General features: G+C 48.0%; 2 protein-coding genes across 19 annotated transcripts in view; one reads left to right on the plus strand and one right to left on the minus strand.

Annotated features, from left to right (window-relative positions):
* The window catches only part of RAPH1 (Ras association (RalGDS/AF-6) and pleckstrin homology domains 1), a 97656-nt gene extending 85573 nt beyond the window's left edge, over positions 1–12083 (plus strand). Inside the window, 5 exon segments of the mRNA XM_056350486.1 lie at positions 4094–4240; positions 4242–4559; positions 4561–4737; positions 4739–4951; positions 4953–12083. Of these exon segments, the coding sequence (XP_056206461.1) occupies positions 4094–4240; positions 4242–4559; positions 4561–4737; positions 4739–4951; positions 4953–6068 (1971 nt within the window). The 3' untranslated portion in view covers positions 6069–12083.
* A 705-nt stretch (positions 12084–12788) lies between these two features.
* The window catches only part of ABI2 (abl interactor 2), a 71785-nt gene continuing 63923 nt past the window's right edge, over positions 12789–20650 (minus strand). For all 18 annotated transcript variants that reach the window (XM_056350505.1, XM_056350492.1, XM_056350488.1 and 15 more), the window contains one exon: positions 12789–18974. In XM_056350505.1, the coding sequence (XP_056206480.1) occupies positions 18799–18974 (176 nt within the window). In that variant the 3' untranslated portion in view covers positions 12789–18798. The remainder of the gene's footprint in view (positions 18975–20650) is intronic.

Here is a 20650-nt window from a genome sequence, read left to right on the forward strand (position 1 = left end):
AAAGCAAAAGTGCTAAAATTGACAGCAGTTGTGGATTGAGGCAGATTTGGTATCTCCTGTTGCTGGTAGAGAGTTTACAGAAGATCTGAACTCACTGAAGGTGGGGCTCAGGTCTGTCATGGTTTTGTTGGTTTTCTGTCCTTTCTGTGGTAGTTGACTGGTGTAGTTCCCAGAGAATGCTTCCAAACGCAGCAGGATTGCCGCTTAAGCTGGTTTGTTGTCAGGCGCAAAGGTATTTCCAGGCTCCTGAACAGCCGTGACGTCAGTATTAACTGCGGCAGCTACATGTGGCAGTACACTGGCAGGGTGCTGTGAGAAGCTGTCTTTACTCCTATCAGTTCTGTATCTGCCCCAGACCTCAGGTTCAAGCTAAAGAAGCAGACTTTTTAAAACTAAACCCACAGGGCACTACAACTGACATTGGTGCATCAGATAAGTAACTAAAAATAAAACGCAACATCATGTTTTCAAATAAGAAAGCACATATGGCACAATGTGAAAACTGACATGGCTGCATTCTTTGGGATTCTTAATGTTTCTGGAGTGCCTGCTGGCTTGGAAATTGTCTGATTCTAATAGTAATGTAGTCCTCAGCCCAGGAATGTAGCTTGCTAAATTGTGATCCAAATTTTTCTACTGCATGAGTGCAACACCTGGTGCATGTTCATCAGCAGATGGCTTGTGTATGTGTACAGGGTGCATCATTTCTGCAGAAGCGGGGTAGATGAGAAGGATATGGCACTTGAGGCTGTCTAGCATGTATCCAACAGAGGTGGAAGAGTAGTGCTATGAGAACTGTAACGTTACTGTTTCCTAAAGGTTTGGGTTTAATACGAAAATCTTGCCACTAAACTCTCTGTGAGGTTTTAGAAAAAAGTTTACCACAAACGGGTCACTGTTTTTATCAATTCCGTAGTGCTGCTGGCAATTACGCATTTAAATAAACCCCAAGAATTTTTGTTATCTGATTAAAACCATCTTAAAATGAAAATATTTGGACTGCTCCCTGTTGAGGCCCATCCATGTTTCAAGATTTCTTCAGTTGGAATTTTTTCCTATGCACAAATCCAAGAAAAGGTGTATTTCTCTTCCTGGTGCGTAACACAGGTGAATGGATTGCCCTAAAACTTTCAAAGAATCCAAATTAAATGAACTGTGTAAAATTATAATTCAGAGCCATGTTAAAAAATTCTGAGTAAATTGGTGACAAATTCACCTTCAGTGAAACTACAGTACATGCTTTTTTATCCTGTACAGGTCTGGCCCAAGGAATTTAACTAATAAATCACACTGGCAGTGGAAAATGTTAAACTGTGTGGCAAGAAAGGAAACGACAGTGTTGAAAAAATTGTAATTTACATGAAAAAGTAGTTGCAGTGATTGTGAGACATGCTGGTTTAGGCAGATGAGTCTCCAAACAGCTATTTCAGAAGTAGTTGTTCCACAGTGCTTTGGTGACAGAGCTGACGTCAGAAGTTCATATGGGCAGGTTGCTGCAAGTGGCAGAATTCATGGAGACTTGTCCAGCATGTCTCTCCCCGATCTGCAACAGCTCTCTCCCTCCGTGCCATCCTTGTCTCATCCCCCTCCGCCAGCCGGGCAGAAGGGAGCGTGCTTTGGCTCAGCAGGGAGGTGGCACTGAGGCTGGCTGCTCAGCCAGCGTTCTGCCTGCTTCTCCATCATTTACCGGGTGCCAGTAACTTCGTAACAGTTTCTTGAAGTTGAAAATGTGTTGAGATTTCTGTCTGTTGTATTTGACTGAAATTTGCTAACCAGTCCAAAAGTAACTGCCGTAGGAAAAGAAATGGCAAACGGACCAATTGCCAAAACTTTTCTTAGGAAAAACAGCTAAAAAAAACCCCAAAAAAGTTATTTTAAAAAATATATACTACTCTTTTTATAGCGTTTCTGATAGTTCCAGGTAGTCATGAAGATGCATGTTATAAATACGAATTGATAGTATGCAATGAGTACCTCTTCGCGAATCGCAGAAGCATGTCACATTGTTTTAAGGATGAACAAGGACAATGGTCTGTTTCAAGGTTCTGTAAACTAAAGTGTCACTGAATATGTTTCTGGCTGTGGAAATTTAATTTGATTCTGTGGAGATGGGAGGGGCTTCCCCTCCTGAGATGCACAGTACTCTTTTTTCCCCTGTCCTGAGTGTTTAATTTGCTCACTGTGAAAATGACTGTCTTCAATGGATATGAGGAAAATTCCTCTCTGTTTCAAATATATGTAAGATTAAAAACCCCCACGCTTCCCAAAATGCAGGTATTCTGTCCACTCCATATTTTGAAAGAGTGCTGTTTGCCCAAAGAATACTTTATTCATCTGTTCACATTCTTCACAGTTGGGCAGTGAAGATCTCGTTATGTCTAATTTTGCTTGTGAGGTTTTGAACACGTTGTTTCAAATGGGACAACAGGCATCACCACGTGTGCTCACGGCGTGTGCGTTCTAAGTGACGAATTCAAGATTCTCCAGGGTCTTGCCATTCAGGGATAGCTGTTTTGTTATGCCTTCGTCTCCCTCTCTGTTTTATGCCGCTTTTATTTTTCCTGTTGCCTTTTGCTGTCTCAGGTGTCAAAAGCGAAGCTCAGCACAGCTAAGGTCAGCACACCCGTGGTGCCTTATACAGGGCACAATTAAGGTCAGGTGGTGCTACTTGGAAATTTATTAACCTGAGTGGTTGGGGGAATGGCAGTTTACAGACTAACGCTTGCAAGAGATCAAGATTTCTCTCCTGTGTTGTTATGTGAACACCTTGATTTAGCTCCAGAACTGTTATACTCCTGCTTTCTAGACCTAATGTGACAGGTAAAGGCACACCCCATGTGTGTTGTAAATCACCGTTTGTTGTTTCTGATTCTAATTCTTTTGGTGGTGTTCTGCCCATAGAGAAACTTTGTGCACCTGTGTTTAGAACAAAGTGATACGCAAACCTGCTCATACAGTGCAAATGAGCGTAATTGGGCTGACTTGTGGCAAAGTATCTACTAATGAAGCATAGGTGCCCAGCGTGGTCAGTTGCTATGTTGGTGATGTATTTCTAACGCTTGTTTGGGTTCTGTGCCGTGCACTGTGAAATTCACAGCTTGGCTTGTAGCTAAACCACTTTGTATTAGGAGGATGTTTGTAAACTTGAGTAATGCAATTATGTTTTTAATTTTTTAACAGGAATGTAGGCTTACAGGTTTAGAAAACCAATTTTAACTTGAGCAAAACCCAACCAGTAGACTAAAACATTGCCTGCGGCTTTCCCATTGCTCCTTCCCTTAGCTTTTCCCTGTCTTTCTTTTTCTGCTTAACGTAATAGTTGCATGTAGAGCTTTTCTTTCAGAATCTAACTTTCTTTTGCAGATTTCTAAACGTTTCCTTCTGGGAAAATTTTCCTAGGAAACCTCAGTTCTCCCTCTCTTTCCTCATTTTTTTTCCTTGCCAGTCTTGGATGTCAGAGCATGTGGAGTAGGTGGATCTCAGTAGTATTCCTGCTTAGAGCTTGCCCTTCATATGTTTTGGAGCCGCTCAGGATTTCTGCGTTTTGTAACACTGAGCAGTGTAAGGCCTGAGCTAACCAATGTAAAGCGTGGCAAATGCTCTGGGAGGCACGTATGGTTTAACCCTAGTCTTCCCGAGCTGAGGAGATGCCCGTGGAGTCTCTCGCTCTGCCTGACGTCCTCTGTCAGGCCTGTGGCGCTCTGGGGAGCGCTCTCCTTGGGTCACTGGCCCAGAGGAGGGCCAGCACTTCTCACTGGGCGCAGCTGCCTGCCCCACAGAAGCCACACGGCTGGGGTGTTGTTTCCTCCCTGACATTCAGCCTAGCCCGGTAGACCTGGCCGCGCTGGCCTTGCCCGCCGCCCCCCGCCTGCCCGGCAGGCTGCATGCTCCCGGCTTCTCAGCGCGCAGAACCGGCTCTTGCTGCGTTGTTTTGCTAATGCTTCCTGCATGCTGTAATCTGCCGCTTAATTTGTAATGACAGGCACATGTAGACCTTGACTTTATAATCTCTTTGTCTCCTTCCCTCCCTCCCTCTCTCTTATCTTTTTCTTTTTCTCCCTTTCCACTTCTACTAAAAATCCCTTCCCCATAGGCCCGTGTGGAGCCCGCAGGTCGGCCCTTCGCGTCTGCGGCACCTCCTGTGTCCCCACAGACAAAAGTGGCGACCCCCTACACAGCATCACAGCCGTCCCCTCCGCTGCCCCCGCCGCCCCCCCCACCTCCCCCTCCCCCTCCCCCGCCCCCCCCCGCCCCCCCCGCCCCTCCCCAGCCAGGCCGCCCCATCTGCAGGCTCACCCGCCACCATGTTTGTCAAGTACAGCACCATCACCAGGCTGCAGAACGCTGCCCAGCACGGCGGGCCCTTTTCCAAAGCTCCTGCTGCACAGCAGCCCCCCCCGCCCCCCCCGCCCTCAGGAAAGCCGCAGATACTGGTGCCCCCCAACGGGGTCATGCCGCCCCCGCCGCCTCCCCCGCCTCCCCCCACACCCGGCTCGGCCATGGCGCAGCTGAAGCCGGCACCTTGTGCCCCCTCTGTGCCACAGTTCACGCCGCCGCCGCCCCCCCCCCAAAATCCATCAGGTTCAACCAAACATAGGCCAGGCCACTGCCACGTCCTTGTTGCCGCCGCCTCCTCCTCCAGTGCCGGCCCCGCCACCACCCCAGGCTCCCCCAAAGCCTGTCATGGCAGCTCTCCCCCCACAGCCTGGTGGGAAGGCGGGGTCGCCGGGGGTCACACATGTCACCCCCCCCGGTGCCAGCTCCCTTGCCCCTCGCAATAAAAAAACAGCCGAGTGTCACCTCTCCCCAGGTGCCCCCACTGCCCCCAGCCCCTCCCAGTCCCGCTCCCCCGCCGACGTTCCCAAAGCAGCAGAGTTTCTCTGTGAAGCCCCCTCCGTCCCCTCAGTCCCCAGTGCCATCGGTGGTGAAGCAGATAGCCAGCCAGTTCCCACCCCCCCCCCGCCCCGCCTGCCGCGGAGCCCCAGCCTCTGAAACCCCTTCCACTGAGCGGGGCGCCGCAGTCGCCTCCAGCAGTGAAGGCGAAGCCCAAATGGCAGCCCGCTTTGGCTCCCTCGCCAGATTTCCCTCCTCCTCCACCAGAGAGCAGCTTAGTGTTTCCTCCTCCACCTCCTTCCCCGGCTTCCTCTGCAGGTTCTCCCCCCCCTGACAAGTCAGGGTCTCCAGTCAAAAAGACCAGCAAGACATCAAGCCCCGGAGGGAAGAAACCACCTCCGACACCTCAGCGAAACTCCAGCATCAAGTCTGCCAGCTCCACTGAGTACCACGAGTCCAAGAGACCTTCGGTGGACCGCCTTGTCAGCAAATTTGCACACCCACCAGAGCCGTCAGGGTCTCCTTCCAAGGAGTCGTCACCTCCTGCAGCCCCTCCGAAGCCAGGAAAGCTCAACCTCTCTGGGGTGAGCCTGCCCATTGTCCTTCCGCAAGGAGGGATCCCAGCCAAGGCTCCTGCTCCGGGCATGTCTGGGAAGGAACCTGTGGTCGAATTCCCTTCACCACCATCCGACTCAGACTTTCCACCGCCGCCGCCTGAAATAGATCTTCCTCTCCCGCCGGTTGAGATCCCATCCGTGTTTTCAGGCAGCACCTCCCCAAAAGTCGCCGTTGTCAATCCCCAGCCTCAGGCATGGTCAAAACCGTCTGTGAAAAAAGCCCCGCCGCCCACGCGTCCCAAGCGGAACGACAGCACCCGACTGACGCAGGCGGAGGCCGCAGAGCCACCAGGGCCAGCAGGCCCTCAAGTGCCCACTTCACCCAAGTCCAGCCTTAGCGTTCAGCCGGGATTCCTGGCCGACCTCAACCGGACGCTGCAGCGGAAATCCATCACCCGGCACGGCTCCCTCTCCTCCGCGCGCATGTCCAGGGCAGAGCCCACGGCCACCATGGACGACATGGCCCTGCCTCCACCGCCGCCAGAGCTGCTGGCTGACCAGCAGAAGACGAGCAGCTTTGGGGGCAGTCATATATCTGGCTATGCAACGTTACGGAGGGGGCCGCCCCCTGCACCTCCCAAAAGGGATCAGAACACCAAGCTGTCGCGGGACTGGTAGTCGGTCCCCAAGGGCCCGTGCTTTCCGTGACTTGGCCGCTCTGGGATCGGCCAGCCTGTGATCTTGCGCACTTGGAGACAACGCGGGGATGTGGATGATAGCCCCGTCAAAAGAGGTGATCTCAAACCATAGCTAAGGCTAAATGTAAAGACATTCCCCTTTTGTGGCTAGGCCCGAAAAGTCGGGAGCTTGGGGCTGCTGATATTTTATTGGGAGTGGTGGGTAGAGAGGCACTGACTTACCCTTTCAGTTTCTTTTACCCTTCATATGGATTGGACCAAAAGCCCATTTTCTTACTTTTTCTGCATTTAGGGGAGAGTAGGAGGTAATTTTTTGTAGCGTCTGTCCACGTGAGACATGTTTGTGCATGTATTATAAGTGTAGGTATATAATATATTGTGCTATATTTCGTCGCAATTATAGAAGATAACCAGAATGTTTTTGTAGAATCGTATTTATTGTTTCAGTCACTATATTATCTGGAATTGGACTCTGTAACTAGGCAAATCTTACCACAAAGGTGAAGATGTAGGGGGCACCGCAAAGAAAGGCAGAAAAATAACACCCACCCCCAAACCTCTTAGCAGTTTGTGGTGGGTAAGTGGTGCAGAGCTGAGGTGTTCTGCTAGTAACTGTACATTGTCCAGTGGTTGAAAAGTACAGATGCAACATACCAAAACATTCTGGTCATAGTACTACTGAAAATGAGTGTGTTCTGAGGAGGAAAATAGATTTTATATATAGTGGGCTGGAGTGAAATATATTTATACTATAAAGAGCCTCCCCCTCCCTTCCAAATAGTTTAAAATTATACACTGCTACAAATTCTTTCAGAGTCCATGCAGTAAGTAGGATAAATATATATTATTCCAATCCGTCGTGCATTCTAACTTTATAGTAGGCTCAGACATTTGTTTCTATGGCTGAAGATGAATATATTTGTGTTAACCCCTTCTGAAAGCTGCCAGGACTCCTGCAATCGATGCCGACCCACACCGGTACGTCACTTGTACGTGTAATTCTTACCCTGAACGAGCAGGTAGGTTTCTGTGGAGAGCACTGTGTTCTCGCACAGGCGTACACAGCGTACAGTCTCCCCTTGTCTGTGCCTGGTAAGATGTGTTATCTTTACAACAACAAGTGTCTGGAAACATTTAAAGAAAGTATTGTTTGTAATTCATTAGAAACCGTCAGGGAACTTCCCCTTCGGAAAGTAGAGAAGGGAGTGGTAAATTCAGGCCAAGCGCAGTGGGAATTCTCTCTTTTCTTTGACCCGCCGGAGACGGCAACCAATAAAATCTGTTAATTACAAAGTTGCACTTCTAGCAGTCAAGGGAGAAGACTGGAAAAAAAAAAACCAAACAAACCCAACCCTGAGAGGCAATAACATTTGCTGGTACTTTATTTTAAGGACCCATATGAGCAGGAAATAAGACCATGTATTTGCTTTTGTGTTTTCGCTTGCCATCGATTCACAGTCAATCACCGTATCAAGTACTAGAGCCCTTTCTCTTGTACTTCAGTAGCTGGATTGTACAGTCCTACCCACGTATTCAGACGTTGTGATAAGGTAGTATAGTTAGCGTAAGTGGTCTTATGTATCATGCATGTTCATTACAGGGGGGTGGTACGCAGCCTTTGTAAAGTAACTACAGTCCTTGGACTGTACCTACCCTATCCTCTGTTGTGGCAACTTCCCTCGTCACCACGGGGATACTGTCAAGGCTGAGATAGCAAATGATCTTACTGTTTGTCTAATTTTTCTCCTCCAAAAGCAAATTTTAAATGCTTTCTTTCCCCCAAAGAATGAAACAAAGGAAGTAGCTTGACCTGACAGTATCCTCAAGTGTGTAAAAAAGATGTAAACTAATCTCCATCACAGTAATTCAGGCTGATAGATTTAAGAAATATTGTGACAGTGTCCCCCATTCCTTTTTTTTTTATAAAGCGTTTTTAAAATCCAAATAAGAAAATAAATGTCTTTGTGAATACTTTATGAATAGGAGAAAAAGCTTTGCTAATTAGAGGGGGGGAAATGACACATCTATAACTATATAGTTTTAAATAAGTACATCGTGAAAAGAGAAAAATTAATGGTGCTGTCTCTGCTGACCTGTTTCATATGATTTTTTTAAAATCTGTTTCAGCACCTCTGGAAATTGTTTTAATATTTCAGACTAGTTTTTTTGAGCAATAAGAGTATATACCATTGTGTGCATTTTTAAAGCACTGCTATGGAAAGGCACTTTTTTGTATCTTTCAAATTGTTCACAAAGTTTTGTTTCTACTATTTTTGTGCTTATGAAGTGTCCTTAAAAGCATTTGCATTGTTGATTTTAAGCGTGCTCAGTGTAGCTGGCGAATAACTTCCTAGGAAGGTTGTCAAGCTGCACTGCAGTTCATGGGTGCTGTAATCTTCAACATTGGTCCTCTTGCTGCCTTGTACTGCAGCAGCTCCTGGGGCTCATACCCACCAGTGGCGCGAAAGGTGCGCAGATACAGTCGTAACGCCCCAGCTGTTAGCGATGGTGGGTAAGTGGGCATGTTCTCCTGCTCCCTGGCAAGGTGCGGCTGGGCTGACGCAGCCTGTGCGCCCAGGTGAGAGCAGTCGGGGAATTCTGCTTGCCCCATCTGTTTTTCTTTGCCCCCCTTCCCCCAGAACAGCTCCACTGGTGTGTGTCGGTTCCAGCCCTTTTTCTTTTGTTCATTCAGTGCGGGTACCTCTGGGCTTTAGACGTGGCAGAGCAATGTTTTGAGTGCAATTTCTTCAGAGGCATTTGAGCTTTGTTCTCATTTTCCTGTGCCCAAGTTCATTTCCTCAGTATCCCTCCCTAGATGATGAGTCCATGCTTACTACTGCAGGCTGCTACACAGCTTGCTGGGAGAGAGAAGTTTAACTCTTAAGTTTGCAGCAAAACGAATGAGCGTCAGCAAAGGTGGCACCCAGTATTCCTTCCTAAGCCAGCAGTGATACAGAAATACAGTGAGTGGCTGCAACTTGCTTTCTCTCAGCTGAGCACTGAAATTTGGCTACAGTATGGTTCAGACAGCCTGGTTGCCTCTTCCGCTTACGAGACCCCTTCCTTATAACTTGCTGTTCCAGGGTATTTACTGGTCTTGTGACAGTAAATATTTATGCCTTATTTGCAAGCAAGTTGTTTTCCCCCATCTGCACTGGTTTCATAATTGCTCCGTTTATTTAAATCGGAAAACAAAGGGGCCAGATCTCAGACACAGAGCGTGCCGCAAACACGGGCTGTAACCCTTTGGGCACTGTTAAAATGAGCGTGTGAGGGCTGAGCTTTCGCGCCCTGGACACAAAGGCAGCAGCTGCTTCGATTCTGACATGTTGAGCGTACAGCTGCAGCGGTGTGACATGATGAAGTGCCTGCCCTTCACACCTATTAAGGTGGGTGTCTGGGGAAGCCCTGCCGCTGCAGGGGCAGCTGCGAGCGTACAGCTGCATTCGTCAATCTGTCCCAGCTTTGGTCTCCATTTCCTCTCTGCCACGCAGCGGTAGCAGCCACCTCTGTGAGCAGCAGGGCCCTCCTGTTCAGCCAGGTTTCACTGTGCCTGCAGCACAGGTGTAGAAAGCCGGGAGCGAGTCCCTTCCGGCACATCTATTGTAATTCAGGTCTTGGAGTTGCTTTAGAAGGGTCTTACATCAGCACTAGTCCCAGAGGAGAAATTATTTTAAAAAACAACTACAGGTTCTAAACAAACCACAGGCAGCGTGTTTGAGGCGGGTATGCCAGGGGTTCCGTTTAGTCTTTCAAAACCTGTGGCTAGGGGAGGAGGTCAGGCGCGTGTCTCACAATAAAATAATCTTGTTGTTTTCTGTGGAAGAGGACAGCTCCTGCTCCACCCTGTGCAGTGGTCTCCTGCGGCAAAACCACCACTGCTGGCTCTGACTTGGTGCACGACCTCAAAGCCAAAGAGCTCCTCTCCTGAACTTACTCTGCAGTTTCCTGCAGGGCAACAGTGACCGACTGACACATCAGGGAAACAAAGTGAAGGTACCCGGATCACTTTGGTTTCAGGTCTGATGGGAGAGGGAGCAGTTTTCTCAACAAGTGCATTTTAAGATTTACTGTTCCGGACTTGCACATTTAAAGGTTTTCTGATTTCTTCTTTCTGTGTCCTTAGGCAACCAGGTAGATCAGCTCAGAGATAAAGTATGACCAGTTTTTCTCTGAGTTAAAATTATTTTTTGCAGAGTTTGAGGAACCAAAAGTGCCATTTCAACAGCAAAAGGGCAAAAGAGAAATCTTCCCGTTTATTACAGAAACTGCACAGAACTAAACTGTTTTACTTCAGTGGTACCATTGCAGGTAAATTTCTTTCCTATTCAAATTAAGATTGTAAGTGGGTCATACTATTGAGTATTACTTAAATACAGTCATGTCAAAATCAGTTGCACTCCAGGAAAGCAATAGAGAAGGTAGTGAGGGTGCAGCCAGAACGTGAGTTTGGGTTTTTCCTCCTTTTTCCATTGTCAAGGTGTAGCTTACATACCTGTTCAAACAGCGTTCCTCATTTGGAGGTGAGAGGAGTGGGAAGTTTTGCATTCTCTTGCACAACTGGAGCAGACTCCAGATGGGATAGTTTCTCTTAGACCATTTTATAGTGTGCTGGTTGGTTTTAAGCGTTTGTTTTGAAAGAGTAAGTTTGTCTCAAGTTCAGTGATCTTCCTTTCTGAATTCTTTTTGTTCTGTCAATTAAAATGTCCGTGAAGACTGACAAAACCAGTGTTGGGTTGCAGGGGTCAGCACTCTCCAATACTGTGATCCGCTGAGTCACAGGCTCTGTCTAGTTTTGAAAAGTTTAGGACACTAAACTGCAAATGAGGCGACAGCACATGCTTATCCCTTACAACGTAAATTTAAAGTAATTGCCACGAACATGGGAAAAAGAGCGATTTGGGTAATGACTGCTCGGTGCTCAGAGGTGCTCAACAGGGCAAGGACTCCGTGAGCTCTGTTCCTCAGAACTGCGTATCTTCGGTGAGGAGAGCGAGAGCAGTTGGAAGGGCAGGAGGAACAGGAACTAGTGCTGTACGCGCAGTCCCTCACAGCAGGGTTTAGCAAGGGAAATGAGAAGGAACTTGAGTAACAGATTTTGGACACCCCCCCCCTCCCCCTTATTTACATGCTTAAAGGCATCCTGTCTTCTAGAAGACTTGGGAATTGAACCAACAAACTGTTCCTTACAGTGGAAAATAGGTCCCTCCCATGTTTCCCAAGATGCCAAAGATGCATTCAGAGCTAAATTCCAGGTACGCAGATGTGCACGATGTGCTTGCATCTCCCCAGGCCAAGCTGCCAGGAGCTCAAGTGCTGCCGATTTGCAGCAGCTGTTGGTGAGAGAACAGGGCTGCCAGTGCTCGCTGTTGTGCCTCTCCTGCCTTTCACCAACACTGGTACCTGGGTACACATTTGCAGGGGGCAGGGGCGAACGGACCCGTGCCCAGGGCTCCCGGCTGCTGAATTGGTCCTTCTAAAAGGAAAACTAAACACTTTGTCACAAGTTGTAATTGCAGATCTTAGGTCTCCTTCTAGTGGACTGCAGTGGACCAGAAATGAGAGCAGCAGGTTGTTTTATGGCTTACACTAATTGTTAGCAGTCACTGGTGATATTCTGTATAATACTGGGGATGCAAATGTAAGAAAAAAAGTGTCATTGCAATGATGATTTGTCTGTGCAGCAAGCTTGTGCTGAGTGCTGTAAATACATTCATGTTTACTGCTTTAAAAAGAAAATTGCACATTTTATCTTTCAATGGGATTGCCTCCCCTCTTCTTCCCTTTTCAAAAAAAAAATCAAAGCTCTTTTTAGACTGATAGCTTCAGGTTGGGGGGAGCTTTGCCATATTATAAATATATATATAAATATATGTATAAATATACTTTTTTAAGCATGGGAGAGGACAAAAGAAATACTACGTTATAGAGTACCCAATATAGATCATTATACAATGGAATATGCACAATTCAATAAAGATGTAGTTAAATTTAATTATCTGTTTTAATCCTCTGTCTTGCCATTTTCTTTTTTCATGAGTTCAGAACCCACATTGTGTTCTGAGGGCATCAGTGGTTCCCCCGCCGTAGGGGTCAGGTATCTGATGGCCTGGAAGTTACCATTTATATACTCACTCTCAATAAAATTGCTTTTTATTGTTCCTTTGCACAGTTCTTTCCGGTGGGTGAGCTGGCCGTACCAGCAGCATGGTGCACACCAACTGCAGGTCTAAAGAGGACTCACTGGGTGCGAAGGCTCACCTCTCCCCTCTGCCTCCTCCCTCAGGCCTGCAGAGTCCTCTGCAGCCCTGCTCGTGCAGGATTGCTGATGGCCGGTAAGTGTTGCTGCGGCCCCTCTCTGGGGTCCCCTGAGGGAATTCAGCTCTGGTCACCTCCTCCCGGGCTACACGCGCAGGCTGGCCCTGCGGCAGCTGCAGCTTTTACAGCCGAGATTTGAGGCGTTACGTTAGTGGCGATTACAGGGCACGAGCAGGCGCACAGAGAGGAGCTGCGGGAGGAGGGCAGCAGGCTGGATGCCAGGGATCGTACCTTTGCTGCGGGAGGTGCTGCACTTGGAGCTCCTCGGTGATGCGCTCCTGCATACACCAGCGACCATCCCTGCGCTCACCGTGTTGAAAAGTCTGTAGCCAAAGACAAAAGTACGTGACGCGGCAGCGGCACGCTCACAGAACACATGGGGTGTGCTTTGTTCTTTTTATTTAGGGCTCGTAACAAGAGGGTTTAGTACACAGCAACAGTTAATTCCAAGTACAATTAAAAAAATTTAAAAATTGGGTTTTGCACTCACTGGAAGGTGGTTCAAATGGCACACACAATAAAACGTCACTGGCGGCATACAGCTCCCCAGAGTCCTGCGGGCTTGGTCATTTACAGTGGGCTCTGCACTCATCCACCGCATCGGCAGTGCCAAAAGCAAAAGCACAGCGTGCTGCTCCTGCGACTGCAGACCAGAGGGGCGGGGTGGGGGTGGGGGGTAATCTGCTTTCAGAAAAAAGTGCATGGACAAAATCCATGTTAGACACTGACATTTCCAGAGAATTCATAGAAACTACTTGTCCATGCAAGTTGCAAAAGACACTTTTTCAAATGTGAAAAGAAGCACTTGTTCTTTACAAAAAAAAAAAAAAAAAAAAATCTCAGACATGTCAGCACTTTACCAAGGCGCTGTAATGGAAATGAATTTTTACACAGCTCTTCCTCATTAGTCAATAGCGGTAGGGTTTTTCTGAGGTTTTAAGAGAAACTGGAACAAAGGTACTGCACACGTTTCAGCAGCCACCACTGCAGTCGGTGTTCAGCGGGGTGTAGGCTTACCTCACCTTTGGACAACAGGCTACTGCTGACATTACTGTACGTCTTGTAATAAGCAAAGTTGCTAACACAACTGTTTAGAGTACCAGAGAAAAACACTTCCTGCACAGGCAGGAGACTGCACGAAGCACATGGGTGTGTGGGGTTTGTTTAATGAAAGCAGCAGAACACCATGGTCAGTGAATTATTTGTTGTAACAGCAGTTGGCAAACCTTGGCCACATCAAGCTTTTAGTAACCTTCCCATAGACTGAGGTGGGGCTCCCACCCTTCTTGCAGTTTCGAATCAAAAGCAGATCAACAGGACTGTTACTACACACTGGCTTCAGCTCCTAGGGGGAAAACAAAAAAACCAACCAACCAACACCCAGCCACAAACTGTTCCCTTCTTGCACTACTCTGACCTGTGTAACACCCTTTTACCGGCAAAAGGTGGCAGAGCCCAATACTGAGAGCTGCCAAAAGCTGGGGAAAGTGAATCTACCTGTAAGCGCAGTAAATTGCTGAGAGCAGCACCCCATACACTGTAGCCCATCACCTGCTCGCCAGTGCTCAGTTTACACCATCTTCTCCCGCGATTAGGGCGGCAAATACTTCCCTTAGCGAATGCAACAGCACCCCACATTTCCAACCGCCACTGCTGTCAACGCAAGAACTGAAGTCTCTGCCCGGGGTGTGTAATGCCTCTGAAACGCTGCAGTGCTCGAGCAGTGACTCTGTGCTCTCAATGCAAGTACCGCTCACCCTAGGACCCACAGCACCGTGGTCTTTCCAACAGCAGCTTCTAGTAGCTTCCAACATTTTGCCCTGCAGAGAATACAGACTCCACTTGTGTGACAAGATGTCCTGTCCCAGCTCTGGGAGGAGAAGCTCTGTAAATGCCCCCAGTTTACTAACCCACAAAAAGTCCCATCCTTTCCAGAAAGGAAAACTTGAAAGTTTTGGTTTTGATTTATGCCTGAAGGCCAGGGACATAACTAAGAAAGAGAGCTCATTTCCAGCAGAGAGGCACAGCTGCAGTGCGTGCTAGGAAGATGGTGGAAGTTGCTGGGCAGAGCACAGCATTAAATCACTATCGGGCACAGGTGGGAGACACTATAAGAGCACAACAGCTGGTATCAGTGTACAACCCCCTCTTCCACCTCTATTCAACAATGATGCCGATACACAGCAGGCAGGCAGCCTACCCTCTGCCAGAAAAGGAGCATCAGTCCTGCCGCTGCCTCACTTTCTTTGCCTGATCAACTGAAACGCCCTGGATAGAAGTGCCGCTTTTCAGAAGCTGCATCACTGCCAATGTCAGCGTTGGCTGTCACCAAGATCCCTCAGCAGCAAAGAAAGAAGAAAACGCCCAGGAGCTGTGAAAGGAGACCAAAACTGCTCCAGCAAGAACTAGCTGGGTCTAAGCCTCCCTGGCACCCAATGGTAAAACACCCAGCCGCAGACTGCTCCAGCCGCTTTCAGAAACACCCAACTCCACTAGCGCCAAGGACAAGCCAAGCCCCAGAAATGTGGTCAGCCCCCGGTAACACGCACCAAGCTCTGCCATCTACCTTGGGGGCACACTGCACCTCGTGTCCTCCAGCGAGAGCAATGGCTCTTCAGTGCATTGGTGGCTGCCTGTGTCAACAGTCAGTCCAGCAAGTCTTCAGGCATTGCTTCAGCTCTCTGGTGCCCACGCCAGCCAGCAGGCACGCGCTCACACCATCTGGATGCTCAAGTGCAAAATTTGCTGCTTGCCTCTCCTGCCCCTCTCCGCCCTCTGCTGCAACAGCCAGTGAGAGAAACAAAACGCATGAATCCATTGGGAGGGGGTGGGGGGTGAGACACATGCAGCCTCAGCCATCCTTCTTAGGCTGGAAAGGAGGCACCAAAACCACCTGCTTCAGCACTAGATGGGGACAGACTCAGTCAGACACCTCCTCTCACACAGGCACATTGCAGAGAGGCAGCTGTAGTTAATAGCTTTGTCCCCGGGGTTAAGGGCAAGAAACAAATCTCTGATACAGCAAACCAAGGCAAAAACACCGCTAGAGGATGCTGACTGACTTCTGTGCTGACCGGTTTCTGTGCACTATGAAAGCAGATGGCTGGGCTAAGGCAGCTCTCACAAAGGACACACATACTCATTTTGGCCGTACGGCACTCTTTGGGCTAATCTGGAGGGTCTCCTTCCCCCACCTCACATACCTCTCATGCTGCTGATTCAACAGCCTGTGATGCTGAACAGCATCAGCTGTGGCAGCAAAACTCAGTGATGAGATGTGCATCTTTTTGAAACAGAGGTGTTTCTCCCTGTCCCGCCCCCATTCTCCACCCCCTTTTAAAGTCAACATGTAAATTAAAAAGGGGCAGGGGGAGAAGGTTTTGGAGAAGTACAAGGGACAAAACTGGAAACACGACCCTCACTGACTTTACTAGCATGCAATCTATGTAACATTAATATACAAAGCCTGTTTACCTTGGCCTGGTCTATGATCATTACATCACATCATCCCCAAACAAGCCACAGAATTAAAGTCTGTACAAAATAAAAAATATGCATAAAACTCAAGTTTTCGCTACGTTAGTACTGTATAATAAAGCATAAAACCAGCAGGAGGTGACCTAAAAGTTTCCATCCACAGCAGCTCTTGCAGGATAAACAATTCCACATGCTATCAGCAGGGACTGAACTAACCTCTGGCTCATCAGACCAAAACCAGTTCTCTAAGGAGCTTCACGCATTCCACTTGCAAGGTTTTGCAGCCTCATCTTCTGTGCCAAGCTCCGGCAAGTGTTCAGCACTTCCCCGAGTTCACAGCGCAAAACACTTCCAAGCTGGCTGGAGATTAAGGACACAAGTGTGTATCACACGCAGCAGAAGTTAAGCTATCCACCCATCCAGCTGCCAGAAGTACTCAAGCGCATGCTCTTACTCAGACTTACACGTCTCGCTAATGCGTGACCTCCCAGCCGGAGCATGGGTGCACAGGGAGAGGTTCAGCTCTCGTTTAGTAACTCACAAAGCTGCCATAACGCCACGCGTTTGAGCACCGTGTGCTCAGTCTTTACCACAAACATACCCAGGGCAAGAGAAACGTGGAAAGCTCTGATAGTCCTGGAAGGCACAGCCACCCTGTGAGCACCAAAGGCTTGTGCAGTGTTGCTGCTCGGTCACCCGGGCCGCTGGATGGGCTGCAAGCACCACCTCTCTGTGCAAAGAGCGTAGACCTGCCGCGTAACACTGGGAACAGCCACCCCAGTGACTGCACGGCCACTGTTTCCAGGCTTCCCCCCAGAGAAACGGCAGGCCGAGGGAACCGAACACGGCTGCCTCCGCTAGTCCTGCTGCGAGAGACAGGTCTTCAGGGAGGAAGGTGGAAGGATATCTGGCTAACGCTCACGCCAAACAATGCTGCCAGCTTCCAGAATGGAGACAGCAGTGTCCTGGCTACGCGGGCTGTGGACCGAGCAGGGGAGAAAGTAACTTCCCTCTTCTCACCAGTTTCCTCAAAGCTGTACCTCCCGTAGGCTTCAACCAAACTAGTTCCTTACACACACCCTTCCACAAGCTCACAGCAGGGTGATCACACTCACCCACGTCCCACAAACACACCTCACCCGTTCGTTTCCTCGTTTTCCCCCTGGAGCAGCTATGGCACCTCCCTGGCCAGGTCTGTACCACACCTGCACCTCCATCCTGACATCACACGCACCACCCAGCAAGGGGACTGGGCCCGTCGCCTGCATCGGTGCCAAGAGGATCACAAACCCAGCCCCAGCAGTGCTCTCCTGTGCGCTGCTCTGCCTCGGGACACAGCGGCAGCGTTGTCTGCCTTTGACAAGCTACTGCTGGTACCAGCTGGAACCTGGCCAGGTGACAGTCAAAAGCTGTCCAGGAAGATGCCCTGGCCCAGGAGGGATACAGGGATACGTGATACAGCGATTAGCTCAATTCGCAGGCTAAGAGGACCGCAACAGGGCATTTAATAAACTCACCTGTCAATGCATGACATTTACCCAGAGATAACGTTTAGTCCTTCCTGAGGGCAGACTAGTACAGCCGTCACTTCACACTGATCTGCTAGGCAAACCACGGAGCAGAGTTTTAACTGAGACTAGATTAAGAAGCAAACTATCAACACAAGGGGCTACAGAGCCTTCACCTGGTATTACTCCACCCCAGATCCACCAGTACAGCTCAAAATATCTATTTCTTTATAATAGGAGTGGGCTGGGGGAAGAGCTAGGACTACTACTAGTTACTGCTTGGATTTCCATGGGAAACCAGTACACACAACAGCCCTTTTTACTTCCACTGAAGAGATTTTGGCAACAGACATGAAGACGACAATTGCCGTTTGTCCTGCCTCTGCACAGGGCTCTCACAGTACATATGCAAATCTAGTCATCAAGTACAAAATAGCCAATTTACAATACCTGATTGGATTTTTAAGATTACATTGTGCATAAGACTAAAGTTGGGGTTAAGTTTCTCTAGTGCAAGCAGGCGTGAGCAGATTTGAACCTTAGATCACAGCCCCTAGAGTTTACCCTCAAACCCCAGGAGGACCTGTAAACTTTGTTTTGCCTTCACCGTCAACAGCATCTGTGAGTTCTGTTTAATCCGGCAGCACCCATGGCCAGCAGCTCGCTGTGGAGAGGAGCACATTTACATCAGTGCAGAACACAAAACAAACGTGTGGCATTCAAAAGATGAGGAAATGGGGGTGGGCTGCACCCATCTTAATTGTCTAAACTGAAAGGTGAGTGAATGAAAGCCAGCTCTGTGTGCCCACGTCAGCCTACATGTGCAGAGCAGCTGCAGAAGTGTTTACGCTAAAGATGTGTCCAACTATCTGGAAAGCAGTTACAGGAATGGCTCTGTGTAGAAATCCCAGTGTTTCCTAGTACACGACTGTTCTTCCAGCTGCACAGGAGTGTTGTGTAGAAACAGGAGGGATGTCCACTGGCCAGTAACCCTTCACTGCAAGCATCCAGGACATCCCAAGCGCCAGGCACTGCTGCAAAGGGTAGTACCACGAGGGCACACAGGATTCCTGAGACAGATCCCAAAGCCTGTCAGAAGTCAGAATTCGAGTGAAGTATCAGCTACTCAAGGAGTTTGTTACATCTGAATGGGTCAGCTTAATTCAAGGTCAGATGGCTCAGGACAGCCTCTGCTGGCAGCAGGAAGAGCCATTGGTTCAAACAAATCACTATTGTTTTATAATGGGGAGGGTGCGGGGAGGGGGACCAAAGAAAAAAACCCAAAAGAGTGGTTGTTACAATTATCCTTCATTCAGTTACACTGGATGGGGCCCCAGAGGCTGGTGGAGATCCAGGAAGCCCTGCCAGCTCCTGCAGCAGGAGATGCGGCGTTCTGTCCTCTAGTCTTCACTCCGAGTAATGCATGATCGACTCCACATAGTTCCCTGGGAAGAGCCCTGTCACTCCATTCATGACTCCCTCATACCAGCCGTCATCGTTTTTCTTGATGACATAAATGATGGCACCTTCCTGAAATGAGAGCTCATCTTCTTTGTCCTTTGTGTAGTCGTAGATCGCCACCACTAGGAAAGAACAGAGCATAACTGTTAGGAGAGGTACAGGGAGGAAGACAAAAATGAACCCACCTCCTACAAAGTTCTCCACATTCAAGGCAGTCTGGGAGAACTGCACTGCCTCACCTCTGTGTGCAGAATGACCTGCTGGGAGGGGCAGATTCTTCCAACCCCTTTTACAAGAGCTCATGCTTTGAAGCACATGAGCCAGGACTACTTTAACTCTTCTATTTCCAGATCCAGCAGAAGAAAGGGTTGCAAATACACGATAAACTTCTGGTGTGGAATGATACAAGGAGGCCAATGGAACTCCCCGTGACTGTGACCACTCAGACCTACTCCAAGACTCATGTATTATATATAAGTGCTACACCAGATCTCTGCACAACTAACAGTCAACAGGAAAACGTGGCAGAGGGAGAGTAATAAGAGCTCTCTTCAGATCACAGACAGAATGAGCCAAGGCTGATGTCCCAGGCTTCCATCTACCTTAGCTACCCCCACATCTAAACCTGTAAAATGTGTACGTGCAGTCCCAACATGTTGCTAGAAGTCACTCCCAGTGTGTGTATATATATAATATATACAGTGCCAAGGTGGGTGAGTCCCTGTTAAGGGCTAGGGAGAAGTAAGGGTGGGTCTCTGAAACAGAATGTATGCCTGCTGTATCAGGACATCTTTCCCACAGCTGCAGAGTATTTTACTGAAGGCACAAAAGCTTTTAGGAAAGTCAAAGAAATTGAACAAAGCACTGGCAAATATTAAAGAGAGCACTGTCCTGAAATGGCAGAAAATAGACATCAACTTGATTTGTTTTTCCATTCTCAGTCCTATAATTATGTGTTCCATACAGAAAATTAGCTACGCCAGACTCTGAATACTTTAACAAACAGCATCAGTCCCTGCTTTGAGCACTTGGCAATGAAACATGCAGCGCTGCCATTGAAACAAAATGCATGTTGGACAGGGATCCTAAAATCTCATACTGGGGATAGAAGGGAAGATACTCTAAACCAAAGCAAGGAGAGAAAACTAACAGCATGTGTTCATGAGCACAGCGTCCAAAAGTCCTACTAAACTCATCATTCTTTTCAAAAGAAAAGAGGTCATTTCCTTTTGAGGCAACAAAGGCATCAGTACAAATATTTACTAGGGAAACCTGGATCCTGAACAGATCATAAAGTAAAATATACAGATCAATCCCAGTGGAGAATCAGTATATACAGGGATATATTTTTTTAAAAATAAATCTCCCAAACAGGAGATTTGTATCATTTGACCAGAGCATATTCTAAAAACACATGTTGCAGGCTCTACACTTATGCCAGCACAGTTGTTAAGTAACTCATTCCCACTAGTTTTAAATATACCATTCTAAGGAAACAAAACACGAATGGAGAAATGAGAGAATTTTTAGCTTGAAAACCAGAAGTCACTATATGAACATGTGATACGATCAATTTAAGTCCTTTCAAAATTCCTTCTTAACTGCCTTCTATACCTGTTCATTTAAAAACATGTCTTCCTAGAGTCACTGTGCTGTTGTTCTTCATTCTCTTGAAAATAATAATCCAAGGATCACAGTAACTTCCAATTCCTTTCTTTCTCATTTTTGAGCATGCTCTAGTCCCTTCCGATACTGAATGGATTCATTATTTCATGATCGCAGGCAGAAAACTCTTCCC

This window comes from Falco biarmicus, chromosome 8 (assembly GCF_023638135.1).
Source record: "Falco biarmicus isolate bFalBia1 chromosome 8, bFalBia1.pri, whole genome shotgun sequence".
Classification (NCBI taxonomy): Eukaryota; Metazoa; Chordata; class Aves; order Falconiformes; family Falconidae; genus Falco; species Falco biarmicus.